This window comes from Aythya marila (genome assembly GCF_965140915.1).
Source record: "Aythya marila genome assembly, chromosome: 8".
In the NCBI taxonomy this organism is placed as follows: Eukaryota; Metazoa; Chordata; class Aves; order Anseriformes; family Anatidae; genus Aythya; species Aythya marila.
Genome location: NC_139049.1, coordinates 29903659 through 29919212, shown reverse-complemented (window position 1 = coordinate 29919212; position 15554 = coordinate 29903659). Strand labels below are relative to the sequence as shown.

At 42.2% G+C, this 15554-nt stretch overlaps 1 protein-coding gene across 4 annotated transcripts in view; it reads right to left on the bottom strand.

The window, feature by feature from the left end:
- Positions 1-15554, bottom strand: part of PATJ (PATJ crumbs cell polarity complex component) — a 145957-nt gene that overhangs the window by 13948 nt on the left and 116455 nt on the right. For all 4 annotated transcript variants that reach the window (XM_082766434.1, XM_082766432.1, XM_082766433.1 and 1 more), the window contains 4 exons: positions 6624-6707; positions 4489-4682; positions 2563-2710; positions 1282-1368 (listed from right to left, as the gene is read on the bottom strand). In XM_082766434.1, coding sequence (XP_082622560.1) covers positions 1282-1368; positions 2563-2710; positions 4489-4682; positions 6624-6707 — 513 coding nt within the window. The remainder of the gene's footprint in view (positions 1-1281; positions 1369-2562; positions 2711-4488; positions 4683-6623; positions 6708-15554) is intronic.

Genomic DNA, 15554 nt, shown 5'->3' with positions numbered 1-15554 from the left:
TATGCTAACTGTTGATAAAACAACCCAAAAAGTAATAATCACGACCGCTGTCTTCACTTAATGCAATCAGTATCATGTTCCTCTGTTGCTTCATTTTTCCTTGCCTGAATGCAGATGTTTCTCCAACAATATTTAGGCATTATTTTTAAAGCTGGGCTTAGCACAGCTGTTCCCACATGGCTACGGGCTCCTTAGCCCTTCCTGACACTTCACCCACACAGACAGCAGACCGGATCACTGCTGGCCTTCATAAAGTTAAGAAATCATGCCACATGACTATGATTTTTTGGCACCCTTTTGGATTGTTCATGCACGAAATCAAGGACAAGCCTCTTCTCCTACCAACCTGATCACTAGGATTGTTTTTTTTCCCTAAAAACATTCCTGCTTTAAAGTACATACCTAAGTCTCCTATTGCTCCTCACCATTTCCAAAACTAAGCCCCTTCTCTTAGCATTTGTGGAGGCTGGGCTGGATCCCACTGGTGCTCAGCCTCTGCATGCTGAGGAGAGGGAGGCGTGCTGGCAACGTCCCCCATGTCCCCAGCAGCTGCCCTGGTGCAGAGGGCAGGCAAAACACTCCCTAGCAATTCCACTGCTGTGAACCACAGCTTGTCTCTCTCTGGGACATTTGAAACTTCAATATCATGGCAAAACAGTCAGTCTTCAGAGGGAAAAATCCATTAAAAAACAGTTTTCTAAGTCATTTAAGCCTTGCTTCTCCTCCTTGCTGTACTTAGACTTTAATACTAATAGTATCAATGTCTGAGTGGATTGGGGAAGAGAGAAGAGGGGGAAAGCCCTGCACTGATTGAAAAATGAATTGTTGTCCTCGCTTCAGGTAAAAAGCAAGTGAAGCAGGAAATTGCTCTGTGTTTTCTTTGAGAGCAAAGCAGCTCTCATGTGGTTCTGCCATAAGATAGGCGAAGATACAGTTCAGTTTCATTAACTCATTTTGATTGACAAAACAGCTGCAGCAAATGCATTCAGCGCTTTTTGCAGGTCGAAAAAACTTCTGGGCATCATCATTTGAGAAAGATATTACATATTTCTGATGCGTTTCGGGAAGACACTAACAAACAAAAAAATCATTAACCAATTCTTCCACTTATTCAGCATTTCAGCACGATGCTTTTTCTGCAGTTGAGCAAAGCAAATTATTGTGATAAAGTGTTTTGTTCCACATCCTCAGCAGTAAATGATAGAAAAACTGAGCCTCGTGCACTGTTCCCATTCCTTGCCCTTCACAGCTTCATTTTATACATATGAATTTGTCACTAACCTGACTGTTTTGGGATGTTTTCCGTGCTGACAGCCACGATCCAGCTCGCAACCTCCCAAGCTCGAGATGCACTAGGCCTTGGGCACACTTGGGAAAAAGAACCACAATGTACAGCATTTAAGTAGACATATAATATTTCATGCTTTCCTGGAGAGAACTGTGTTTATATTCAGCACCACAACCCCAGGAAGAAAACCACAATGTGCTGAATGCTAAAAATATTAACACTTTCATTTGGATGTATAAGAAGTACCTGTCCCCCGATTGGGGTTTATCCTGGTTGCTGAAGTCAGTATGAATGTTTCTACTGGCAAAGGGTTCTTAGGTCACACTGCAGATGGCCAATTACACAATTAAAACAAATAAAAAGCCCCCGACTCTTCCACGGAAGTCTGTCACAAACAATACTCGTGAAACAGACTTCAGAGGGAAAAGCCACAGAAAAGGGTGAATTTAACAAATTTGGGCTCAGCTTCACGTTATGCCCTCATATCACCTATTTCCAATCTTTAAATAGGTACTTTTGGCTAAGTACCAATCCTGAAAGGAAAATTAAAAAAAAAAAAAAAAAAGGAAATAATTAGCCTTCCCTTTCCAGAAAGAAAGGAATCCTATGCAGGAACACTGGTGGTGATGGCAGGGAAAAAGCCCTCGCCTCCAGATACAGTTTTGTATACACGTGGGTCCCACAGCAGCGCTCCCACCCTTCATTTCACCCTTGGTCCAGGTTGTCAGCCCTGATGAAGGAGCTGACAATGGGAATTTGCGGCTGGGGCATCCTGGGTCCTCTCCTCCCTCTCAAGCCCAGACAGCAGCCACATGCTTTCTAAGGGAAAAAGGCAAATTTTCTCCCAGACCACACAACTTCAAAGTATACAACCACCCCTGCAAGATGAAAAGCTGTGCAGAAATGGATTGAAGTTGCAGTTTTATAGTTGCAGGTTAGTACAGCAAAGCCAAAGGCACTTTACTTCAGGGCAGCTCTCATTTGTATGCCTCTCAGGTTTCAAAATATTTTTCTAGCTCATGAAATATACAGTTGCATCTTCAAATAAATGTCTAAATATTATACATGTCTTTGTTTTCTCATTTCATGCCATTCCACTTCTAAATACACATGAAGTGATTTTAAATGAATCTCTCGCAGTAATTTCAGATGAAATTCCTGTCTTTGTAATCAGTCTGAGCTGTCCTGTGTATGAGTAAATAGCACTTCAGGATAATTACCTCGCACAGTGTCAGTAACTGCAATTCCATATCTTAAATGTATTATGTACTCACCTTAAGTATAGTGGCAACAGTCTCTTGTGAGGCATTTCTCATATCCTCTCCATTAACAGACAAAATCTGATCTCCTTGAATTAATCTTCCGTCTAGGTCTGCAGCTCCTCCTTTAACAATGTCAGAGATAAACACTCCACTTCCATTTCTAACAATGCAAGAAGCATATGGCTAATTACACAATCCAATATTCTTTGGGAGACCAATTTAGATTACTTGCATTTAAGAGACATTAAAAGAAACCTGTGAGAAGAGCACGAACAAGTTTTATACCCCATTCAACTCTTTGAGTGTAAAAAAAATCTGAAATTTAAAATTGAGGCATGTTTTGCTGCGTTTAATGCTGTCTTTCCCCTTTTTCTGTTAGTTCTGCTTAATCCATAAAGATTCATGAAAAATACCACTTGTATAAATAAAAAAGCCAAGGATCAGACTAAAATGGAGTTAAACCATCCCCTCATGTGCCTGATCTGAATTATGCAGCCTCAGATTTTTTTACTTTACTTTTTATATTCCCCCTAAAGGTTCAGCTTGGTTTCTTCTCTAAAACCCTGGAGGCCCCAAACGGAGAGAAGTTTGCAGAGAAGACTTTTAAGTTTGGACTGAGTTATGCAGCAGAAAATCCAGCTTTGTGGCTGTCCGCCTGCAGCGAGGCTTGCGAGAACTGGAAAGCAGCAGTCGGGCAGCCGAGGGGCATGTGAGCAGATTCCCAAGCTGCAGCCTCGGCAGGAGGCTCCCTTCCCATGCTGCAGGACCCCTCTGTGCCCAGCCCCAGCTACCAGGGCTCGCTGTGGGGCTGGTACGGGCTGAGATGCACGGGCTTGGGATCCTTCACCCTGCAGGACATAAGGTTTCACTGGCTGATCGCTGGCCATCATCAAATCAACTTCAGAACGGAGATTGCCTCAAAAGGTGGGAACCCCCACAAGGCAAGCAGTTAGCAACAGTACAGGAAGTTTTGCACAGAAGCAGCCGAGGGAGGGCTGGAGTCTGTATTACCATCTGTAGGGTAATTTACATAAGCTATATTAATTACCCAACCTGCAATCTGCTCACAACACCTGGGTTAAACATCACCACTCTTGTAAAAGAAAAAAAAACTGCTGTGGAAACTTCACTGACCATACGCAGTCAGGATAACGACATGATGATTTGTAATTGGGAAAATAAATTTTTTTTGGCAATGCGGGAGAGGAACCATACAATTCGTACCCACCAGTGCTGAATGAGTGCTCGCCTGTGTCGTGCTGTAAATCTCTTCTAGCAATGAAAGATTAAATCTATCAGTGCTCCAGTTTGAATGATCTAATATCACTGGTTTAGAAATATATCAGCAAGAAGTCAGATTTTATTAAGCAGCTGTTACCTACCGCAGCATCTTGGATTCTGTTCTCTATTCACAGAACCACTGTCTGTAGTGTTGTATGGTCACTCACATGTCTTACATGATTTGGGTCTAAATCTTTACCAGCCTCTTACCTTCCACCAGAACTGGTCATTTTGAAACTGAGCAGGCTATAGATCTAACAGATGAATCCATGTTCATCCTCGTATTTTGAAATAGGAATGTTTTCTTCCCATGTTGAAATCAGAGAAGGGCTCAGCCACAGCTCTGTTTAAGCCACCAGAGTTTTCCCCAGTTCTGCATGTGCTCACTTGGGCACGCACAAAGTGGGACACAGTGCCACAGGCTGGGAGTTTTCCCAGGGAATAGCAGCCTTTATTACACAGGTCTGCTGTTGTTCTGTTAAGAGAAGTAAGGATCGCAACCCCATGACATCCTTGAAGATACTCAGATACAAAATCTTGTTGCTCATGGACTTTTTCCTTTATTTCATACTCCATTTAATGGCTACAGCTGTTCACATGGCGAAAAGCAAAGTATTTCCCATTTGTAGTGCAGTCTGATCAAAGAGAAGCTCTTACCGTTTTCCAGCTATGCTGAGCCCTAGTCCCCGGCCTGTTTTCTTCTGAATATCTACATGGAAGATCTCTAAATTTTCTTCATCTTTGTAATGAGCTTCATCTCTGTAAACAACCAATTGCACCTTCTGAGGCGTCTGTCTCAGCGCAGTGATAGCTTCTTCGTGGTTGGCGTTCCGCAAATCGATCCCGTTCACCTGAAATAATCAGTGTTTTCTTTCCAAATGACATATGCGAATGATCCTTTCATCACATCCTACCCTTGTGTGACAGGACAAATTTGTCAAATTGACACCTCTTGGCACTCTAATTTAGTGCTCCGATTTCCAGAGGGCTGAGCGTCTGCTTTCCTGCTGAATGAGATTGTGTGCGTTCTGCCACTGTCTAGATTAAACTCAAACAATCAAAACATTGGGGCATATAAGTTCTGTAGGTATTCCGTCCTTCTTTTTAAATACTGGAATCTTGAACAGTGCTTACATCCTTACAACTAGACAACACATGACGTGCTCCCTTCAACCTTCCTATGCCTCTACTCCTCCTTACAGGTACCAGTGCTCGAATTCCTCCTCCCCTGGCTAGGTAACGCTGTCCAGCCAACGACACCAGGAATCAGAAACATTAGCAAATGGCCATGGTGAAGCTGAGGCAGGACATGTTAAATGGTTATTTTGCTTTATTCCAATAGATGGCACACAAGACCACTCCTGTAGCATTTGATTACATTTGTCTTACAGTAACCTGGAAATGTTTCAGTATTATCAAATCGAACAAAAAGTTCTGATTGAATGCTTAAGTACCTGAAAAAACTATCAAAACTTGAAATCTGATCTCTGAACTTTGCCATATCTGACACAGAGATGCCCTGTAAGGTGTTTGCTCATACTCTGTTGGGCAAAAATCCCTTTTCTTCAAATATCAACGCATAAATGTTTTCCAAGTCTGGCTAGGAAGCAGCATGGACTGTAGCTGAATAACAATAAAATGGTAGTATACTTACATAAAATAATAAGTTTTAAGGCAATGGAAATATTTCTCTGTATTTCTAAATATGCAAAGTTATAATCATACTTGATTTTGCATTAAGATAATTAAGCCTAATCTACAGTAATTGTATTTATTTTTGTACTAACTCTGTAGTCATTTATTTATACACTGCCTCAGTATTGTTTCCTTGACATGGCATCTATGTGTGCTTTATCACACCAATCTGAAACTCATTCAGAGTCATCCTTCTGCTTCATTAGTACAGCTTTTAAAAGCTGAAATAATAACAATATTATGGCACACAAACATTAGCACTTTCCTGTTTGGCCAGTGAAGAATTAATTAACCTTCCCCATTTTTATCCCCTGGCTAATTATCGTACTCTGTTAATACACAGTTATTTATAAAATGAAAATAACAGTCAGCCTTAACGCTAAAAAAAACATTTTCTGTGCAAGAGCTGTAAAGACAGCTCCCCAAGTGCCCCTCACTATTTTTCTAACCCTACACACTAACGCCTTAATGGCCATGCTGGGAATTTGTCCTGATCTGACAGCGAGGCACTGTAAACAGCTGCGCACCCGCTGCCTGACGCAAGTTTCATTTGCAGACCAGCACTTCTTTCTTAACCCCTTCCCACCTCGACTTCCATCCTTGCTGCAGGAATACCACGTTTATTCGCTAAAAGCAGTGCCGTGCGTGAGGAGGCCTGGCCTGAGGGAGCCGGCAGCGCTCATGGCTGCGGATGGCGGCGGCCCTGAGGCCTTGTGGCCGCCATCGCCGTCCTGCCCTGAGCCTCACGCACGGGCAGAGCAGATGCCACAGCTCCGGCCGCAGCGAACGAAAGACCTCTGAATACAAGATTAAACAGATGAATAACGCCGAGCTATTGGACATGACAGCTGAACTATGTAATTCGAGAACTGCCGTGCTCAATTAAATTTAATACATTCTCAATTTGTCCCTTCAGTTTATGTGAATATGTAAGGAAATGGGAATTTGTCAGGATGGTCTCAGTGGCAGAAAAGCCGCTTCAAGTACAGCTCCTGCAAAGGGTCTCTGTTTTCGCTGAAGGAAACCTATGCTGAACCGGACACAAATCTACACCACAAAGACGCAAGCAAGTGCATGCAATGACGAGAAGCGTTTACCTCAAGGATTTGATCTCCAGCCCAAAGCCTGCCATCTCTGGCTGCTGCCCCTTCTTCATAAACTTCGTGGATCACGATGGCATCCTGCGGGAAGAGAGGGCTGAGTCAGTTCCCTCATCAACGCCCCGTCCATGCGCCGGCAGTGCCGGACCAGGCCACAGCCCATCAATGGCTCTGCACCAAGAGGGCACAGCACATGAGGAGAAAATGCATTCACATAGATATATAGACACTTCTAAGAGTTTCTGATAAGAAAATGACTGCCACAGTCACAATACAGAGAGCTAATAATAGGGTAAAAAGGATCTTGTTCCCCACTTCAGGGTAGGCTCGCCTAGAGCTTCTTGGGCTTCTATCATTTTTATACATTGGCATCAGCAATACTTGAACTCGGTGTGAACCGGGGTATTAATATCATCTACTTTTTATGATATTATTTAAAACCAGATTCTTTGGAGCTATGAATATTTTTAGGGACTTGGCATAGAACTCAGCTTTAAGCAAGAGCTGAATGCCTTGTGGTAAATAGTGCTGGTTAAATCTGTAAGAAATGAAATCCAGAAGAAACGAACAATGGCAAATGTTAGTTTATTACTGAGGTTGGAAAATGTAGTCAGTGGCAGATGTAGCTTCAGGGAAGGTTTCAGTGATTTAATCTTATTGCCAGCAATAGATGTCCCTGAAGAAAAAGCATTACAAAGAACATACTGTTCTCTTGCTGGTGCTTTCCTTTTGCATTGTTCTTTTTTTTTTTTTTTTTTTTTTTTTTTTTTTCCCCTCCTGAAACAAATAGGTGAACATCCTGTTACAGCACTTCAGCTGTGGTTCTGACAACCACCAGCACTCGCAAAGAGATGGGCACCGTGCACAGGCTGCTGCCCTCTCCAAAGGCATCCCCAATGTCAGGAAGAACTTAAAAACTGCTCTGGATAAATACTCTGTGATTAGGTTAGCTACTCAGGTTATCGGATAACCCATTCTCAGACAAACACGACCAACAAAAAAGCTGTGGCTGTGAAGTCCCTTTGTCAAGTCTGACACAGCAGTCGAACACGCGTCTTTCTGCGGTGTGTGCAACAGGAGGCTGTGAGGTGAGCAGGGTGCAAGCCCACTGTGCGCGGCCTTCCTGGAGCAGGAAATAGCTGCTGTGGCAGAACAAAGCACGCTCGTGTTTTGCAAACACTGTGAGATACTACATCTCTCATCACCAAGTTAGCTTCCCCCATGTTGCCTTGTGATACTTCCCCGGCACACATGGTGTATGTTGAACAGAAAGAGAGCGCGGATGCCCTAAAGCTAGCGCTCTGATCAAGACAACACTGAGAGCATTATTCCCTTTCATTCCCACTACACCTTATTTAATGATGTGGACTTGTATCTACAGCCGCTCTGCTGCTGCTGCTGCAGCACAGCACCACTGTCATAAGCTTCATCTTTGATACATGTACACCAGTCACTGAAAAAAGCCTGAAGGATTTTAATCACAAATGGATTACAGCTGATACAAGCGTCCCAGATGGGGAAAGAGAGATTTCAATCTACATAAATGAAGGCAAAATACCATGAGCTGTGTACCATGGTAATTAAGAAAATCAAAAGAACAGTTTGATTTAAAAAAATATACCGTTGGCAACCACAGGGTTTGCCTGAAATAACTGGAGCAGCAATTACCAGTGGGACCAAGTAACACATTCACGTCCGTCTCAGCACTGCTGAACTTCTCTGCTACACATCTGAGATCTTCCTTTTTTTTTTTTTTTCCCCCCTCTTTTGTTACCGCTGTTTTAAAACTGATCCTGTAACTCTAGTCAACACAAGAGACTTTTGTCTGGGTGGAAGCCAATACGGTGACAGTGATGTATATTTTTATGTATATTTTTTCACCTAAGGCTGATCATGGGTAAGTTTGAGAAAAAGCTGAGTCTTTGGTTTTAGAACTTCAATAGCACGCTTCACTTTTACTTTTCTAAACACTTTTATAATGGAAGGCATTTAGAAATCACCAACAAGATAACACACAATATTGACCAGCTTGCCAGGACAGCATCATCCAAGTAGGGCACATGAGGGCAGTGGGTGAATAAGAGGTTCAGAAGAAAAAATTGCATGTGCCATTGGTAACAGCTACCAGCTTCTCCCAGTACCACATTACTGAATGTAAAACCACATATACTTATGGCTTAGATTCAGGAATTACCAAGTGGTTTCAGTTGAATAACCTGCATCACTGATTTGCAAAGGTAACAATTCAGTACTACTCTGCAGTTCCTGCACATGTTAGAAGCCAGACCTAGAACTAAGAATACATAAGGCATGAAAAGTTACATTCCTGTTCAGTCTGAGCCTACTCTGAAGAAGGAAACATCCATCTGACCTGCCAAAATACTGTTTTCTGAGTTTTTTTTTTGAAGCAGCATAGTTGAAAGAGGCTTATCAAATCAATTAAAAGCAGAATGAAGAAATGTGCCTGCAATGTACTCTCAAGATTTTAAAATAGTCCATAGCATAAGTCTTACCTTCCTTAGCTTATAAACTGTGACAAAAGACGTCTTACCTCTGTTATTTCTGGCATCGGCTCAATATAAATTTAACCCAGAAGTAATCTTTTTCCATTGAACCTAGTGGGATCTGGGTAAGGCCCTATTAGTTTTGATCATCCATGACAAATCACTAGAAATTACTGACATTATTAAATATTTTATTGATACCTATATTTTAAAAAGAGCTTGAACATGCAGTAAAGTGATTTAATGTATTATTCCAGCCATCTAACAACTAAGCCCCGATCTGTAATGACAGATTTAAGCTGTAACACTCATCTCAGTGCATCAGAAAACAACCTGGGATCTATCACGACTAAACCAATACAGAACATTTATTTAAAGGATGGGTTTCGGTTACTGGACATCTGCAGCTCCTACTCACCAGCTTCAAATTCAGATTTGTGCTCAGCATCTTGAGAAGTCATGTCCTTAATAGTTCAAAAAAAAACCACCCAACAGTCAATCAATAAAACAGAGAGGGAGGGAAAGTGGTGTCAATGTCCAACTACAGGCTGTGAATTAATGGTGGCTGTGGACAGATTTTCATTCCCATCCCTCACAACCTCCTCTCACTGCTAGTTTCGTATAGATAATGGCAGTCCACAAAAACTATCAGCACAGAAGGGGAAAATAAAAATGCTCACCATATGAAGAACACAGCTATTTAAAGAAAGATATCTTGTTGCTGAAAGCACACACATCATAAGGTTTACAGATACATTAAAAAACTTAAAGCTTTCATCTTTGTATATTTTGACTGCTCCATCAGTCTGGCACCATTAATCAGGAATTAATGCAAAGTTTAACATCTCATGTCCATGAAGGCAGGATGCAGAATACAAGCTAGGGCATAAAACCAGCACAATTCTATGCTAAACAAAGTCCATGCTCACAGGTGTGAACATCTGACCAAGAAAACTTCAGTCCAAGTAGAAGGGAAGCTGTCTGCCACTGCTTAGCTAAATCTACGTAGGGGAAATACAGCTTGTAAAACATGCTAAGTGTGATCTACATTGTGTTTTCTTTTAAGGGAGGGGAATAGCCCTGAACTCTCGGGAAATTGGATCTCAACTCCACCCCAACTGTGAATATTTTTTCTGCTTGATTTATAACAACTTCAGAGACCCGGCAGGGGAAGCATATCAACGCACCCATCAGCAGAGAGCACAAATAGAAATGCTCCCATTAAGAATTACATTCGCTAAGAGTGACAGCTTAATCCCTCTATCTTAAATGTCAAGAACCGCTAAGGCAGACACCTCAGGCAATGACCACATAGCACTGTCTTACTTGAACCTTCGGGAGAAAGGTGGCGATGTCAGCTGCCTATTCAGGAAAATCACTGACCAAGCAAACCTTAAAAGCCTGCAGGACTATAAACAGTGTTGAGAAAGGCTCACAAGCTGTCTGGCTTTAGGCTGGGACTGCTCACATATTTGCTGCAAGTTTATAGCATCTGAGCCAGTTTATTTTCTTCTATGCAGCTGTTCTTCAGAAGGACAAGCAGCAGTTTTCCGTGCAGGTGCCCTTTTCCACTGAAAATCAAACCCTAGACTACTATGTTATTTGCAAACGCTGGAAGCAGAGGGATTAAATGGGCACAAGACAGCAAGAAGGCTCAACATTAAACACTGTGGATATTTTGATGAAGTTGTATCATCTGATAAAAGGTGTAGGAGCATGCCAGAGGGGGGATTTCAGAATAACTGGAACAGAGAAATCCCCACACGCCTGGTATTGACTGCATCTGAAAGGAAAAAGGCCTGAATTCTGGTAAAGAGGCTTCTTGCCATAGCAGTGAACAGCTACTGCAGATCATTCACATCAAACTATTCCTTTAACTGAACTAATATTAAATTTGAGTTCATCTTTGCTGTGCTACTTCAGCCTACAACACCCAGCCATTATTTTGGCAGGATCAAAGGCACTTCACAGGAGTGAGGCGAACACGGAGGACTGCAATAGCCACCAGCACAAAACAACACTGAGTACTCTGTTGGAAATAAGTTGTTTCAAAATCCCCAAGTGCATTTTCCAAGATGTGAGTTTTAAAGTTGTAAACATCAGACAAAAACCAGAACAGTCATGGGAGTAGAAACCAGATCCATAGCCCTGTCCCCTACAGCTACAAGGCTCTCTCTAGACCTGTAGACATTGCCAGCCACTTGTCCTAGACCAGGAGAGCATTACATGGGAAAGAGGTACCTGTCCTCTCTGAACAGACTCTTCTGAGCAGTATGGACAGGTAATGCTGAAAGTCCTGGTCAGAACACAGAGAGAGCAGGTTTTGAGGAACCTATATGGTCAAGCAGTGATAGAAAGGAGACAGCAAACTGTTGGAATGATATGAATTTTAAGTGGCTATATCACAATTTGTTCTGTAGTTAGGTGCAATCTTACCGCTACCATAATAATGTATGTGGTGTAAGAAATGAGGCCTTCTGCGAGAATTACTTTCCTGAGGAAGCAAAAAAGTAAGCTGCATATAAAAAAAAACATTCAGGAAAAACTGTTTTTGGATTTACTTGACAAGTTGCGTTTTCCTAAGATAATATTACACGTTTCCAACAGATTTCCTACATAGCCACAAACGTTACACTAAATTAACGTTTAGTATAGATAATAAAGCTACGAGGCTTTTTGCTGACTGCAGGATTACAGACTTATCTCTTTCCCAGGGCAAGTAAAATATCATTAGTTATTTCCTTTTCAACTTTTACAATACTTTGTCCGGAGTAGTAAAATTGTCATTTCGTTTTTACAGGCTGGTTCACAGATAAAGTAGAAGTCAACTAGTTGCACAATGTGCTTCGTTGAAGAATTAGTCCCATATAAGAATCTTTCAGTAGTTAAAATAAATCCAGCTGCTGGTTCCTTGTAGGCAGAGGAAATTACAACAGCTCTGTTATGATCTTCCATTTGCAGATCTAAATGGAACCTAAAAGATAACAGTTCAGCAACAAAAAACGAAGGCCAACTCAAAGCAAATCACTTGACTTCTTACAGAAGTTTACCTAATGCATCATGCTGCATGTACCTCCTTCTAACACTCAAATATTTTGCAATTGCTAGCGTTCACAAACCATTAACAGGCACCCAAAATCCCAAGCCAAACACTACTGTAATAAAACAGGCTATATAATGTAAAAATGTATTACTGTGTTAATGTAAAAATGCTTTACCATTGCATGATACTGAAAAACTTCTCTACTCAAGGTCAAAACAAAAGGTCTGTTTCCCATTTAAGAACAAGCCCTTGCAAGAGATGGTGTTCACTTGCCAACTTTCATAAAAAAGATTAATCCACAACATCAATATGAATATAATTTTTCATACTAAAATACAGATTTATTTTAAGGAAGTGGATAATATTTGTATTACATTTTATAGGCCCCTATAGTTACATCTGGTCCTTATTTATTTAAATTTTATTCGGCTTGCATAATATTTTTGCTTACAGTTATATTCTCTAAGATCAGAAAAGCTCAAACCTGAAAATTCAATGGCACTATTCATTAACATTCCTTCGGTCTGCAGTCATAGACATTTGCAAGCTCTCCTTTGATTCTGAAATAATAAAACTAAGGTAATAAGATGTTTAGTGTAAAAATATATGACTTAAGTTAGAATGATAGAAAGAGCTATGTTTCTATGAATCACATGCCAAAGCAAACCAAAAGTTTTTCAAAAAGTATACATGCTCATTTTAGAGGGAATAATAAAACACAGAGCTACATATTAAAATGTTAACTCTCTCACTCTCATTATTTTATTAAATAAATAAAAAAAATGAAAATTTACAGTGCACAGTGCATAACACGGGATATAAAGAATGCACGAGATCCTGAATGCATTTGAGACACGAAGCCAAAAGCCGGTGGTTTCAACTACCAGCAAGCAAGATACCCGTGAAGTCCATTTTGATATGTCCTACTGCTTTTGTATATTGTTAGCTTAAATTTTATGGTTGATTTACACTCCTGGAAGACACCAGCTTCTTCAAGCAAGACGTTGCTCGCCATACAGTCAGCGAAACCTTTGCCAAAGATCTATCAAATATACGATTTGCAAAACTTACTGCTTTAATTCCCATTTGCGATAACTCATGTACAAAGCCATTTGCTTTTTCATGCTGCTGCGAGCTAATGTCCTCTTGGAATTATGATGAATCCACCAACTTCATTTTTACATTATGCAACCAGGAGTCAAAGCAATTCCTCACAATTTCGAGCTAACTATGTTTACCACTGTCATTAAGTTGCCTTCTCTTTTATAAACGTCGGTGATGCTTAACAAGTGACTGAATGTTTTTCCCTCCCAACCACAAGCTTTTCCCCTACAATACCCAAGTCATGATTAAAAACTTCGGACTTCTATTACCATTTTTTCTTCTATTGTTCCATTCATTGTTAATAGATTTAACAGCATCTGTATCTATAGCCAATATACTGCTAAAACCCTCCTGAGGCCAATAGCTTGCTTTTCATTTGTAGTTACAAGGTAAGCATATTCCACTAAAACGGTTGCAGCCTTAGCTGTACTTGATGACCATATAAAAAGTTGCTCAGCCCTCAGCTGTCTGTAACCGATGGAGTTATTTCTTGCCTGAATCTAAATATAACTGAGGTGGGAGAAAGCTCCACCAAGGGAGAACCTGTTTGTTTAGGAAGGCAGGAGCTGCACCAGCCCTCACGTTCGGGTGTGCTGAACGTGCAGCACGGCACAAAGCACAGATAGCACGCTTGGCTTCGGCGTTAGCACCAGCCTGGCTTTGGCAGCGCCGAGATCCTCGCAGGGTAATTAGCCCGCACAGCTCCAGGGGCAAACAGCGGGTCCTAACAGCTGCAATTCCAAGTCACAGTTTTCTTGATTATTCCCTTGCCCCTCCATAACAGATGGGGTTTATGCAAGGTCTGACTCACCTGGACTGACAGAATAAATCTAAATACGCTGCTGTCAAACTGCATCCCAACCACCACGAAGCCCCCCAGCCATGCTGTAAGCCAGAAAGCCTTCTGGGCTAGCAGAGGCGATTAGGAAAGATTTTCCTCTGACTCCTGTGCGACCAGCTCTTGCACCAACCGGTGTCAGAGCCGAGCGCAGGCATATTCTGTTACTTCTTGGAGCCCTGCTCGAGTTTTCCAGTTCCCTGGCTTTGTGGATCACTTTAATTTACAGATGGAGTACCTTAAGGTTTGTTAATTGCCTTAGAAATGCTTTTTATTAAAGCCAGCTGAAAGCAAAAGTAAAACATTTTTATATATCCAATTCGAAGTAGACAGCCCAGCATAAAAATTCTGCACAAGAGGTTTGTTGTCATTTTCAATACAAAATACATGGGAGCCCACTCCTACAATGCTTTTTTTTTTTTTTTTTTTTTTTTTTTTTTTTTTTCCTTTTATATTGTAGGTGCCTCCTCAGCACTTAGCTGTGGTTTCAGGCCCCACCTGAGTCCCTGCGCTCTCCTCCCCTCCTGAGGTTTTGTAACTCAACCCAGAGGGAACATCCACGCACCAGCCTCCACTGACCCCAAAATCCCCAAATGCCCCCCGGCACATCCCAGCACCTTCATCGCCCAGACAGCACAGAGTCACAAACTACACGTAATCAACTCGTAATCAACTCGACCATTACTAAATTACTTGGGTGGAGCAAAGTAGCTCTCCCACCTTACCAACAAGCTGTCTTTATCTCAGAGTGATGCTTTTTTTCTGGGTACTGCCAAGATTAAGATCCCTGTAAAGTGGCAATCCTATTTTATATAAAATGGCTCAGTGCAAGCTGCTGACCGGACTGGACATTGCAGTATTCGCCCACTGTGTGGTGATGATGGGGTTAGGATGAATTAAACCCACACGCCATCTGCAGGAGCACACGGACAACTTTTTCAAACAATTCCTTGATACCCTGGGAATCAGATGATTTAAACTGAAAACCTCATCAAAACCTTCTGGAAAAGGAGTTTCAGAGGAAAAAGCCCAGTACTTGAAACCAAACCATTTGCCTGGAAACAACTTGTGCAGAGTGCCCCGAAACAAAAGCGGGATAGCTAAGGAAAGGTTCCTAGCTCCATGGTGAGCTCCACGGTGCGGTGCCGCTGGTGCTGTGCCCCAGGCTGCCCCCTCCATCCTGGGGCACCCAGCCACGGAGGCTGGCTGGCTGCCGCGACTGCTGACGCCTGAAAGCTCAACTCCACGTCCAGCCAAGAGTCCTGGGCTCAGAGCTGGATGCCCAGGCACGAGGAGAGCCCTGCCCAGCTCCCGGAGCCCCCCTGATGCTCTGGCAGGCCCTGCTGCGTTGATGGGGCCCGAGCGGCGGGCGTCCCGCGGCTGGAGCGGTGCAGGCGCCCCGGGAGCGCTGGCAGCTGCCGAGTGACAATGACACTCCT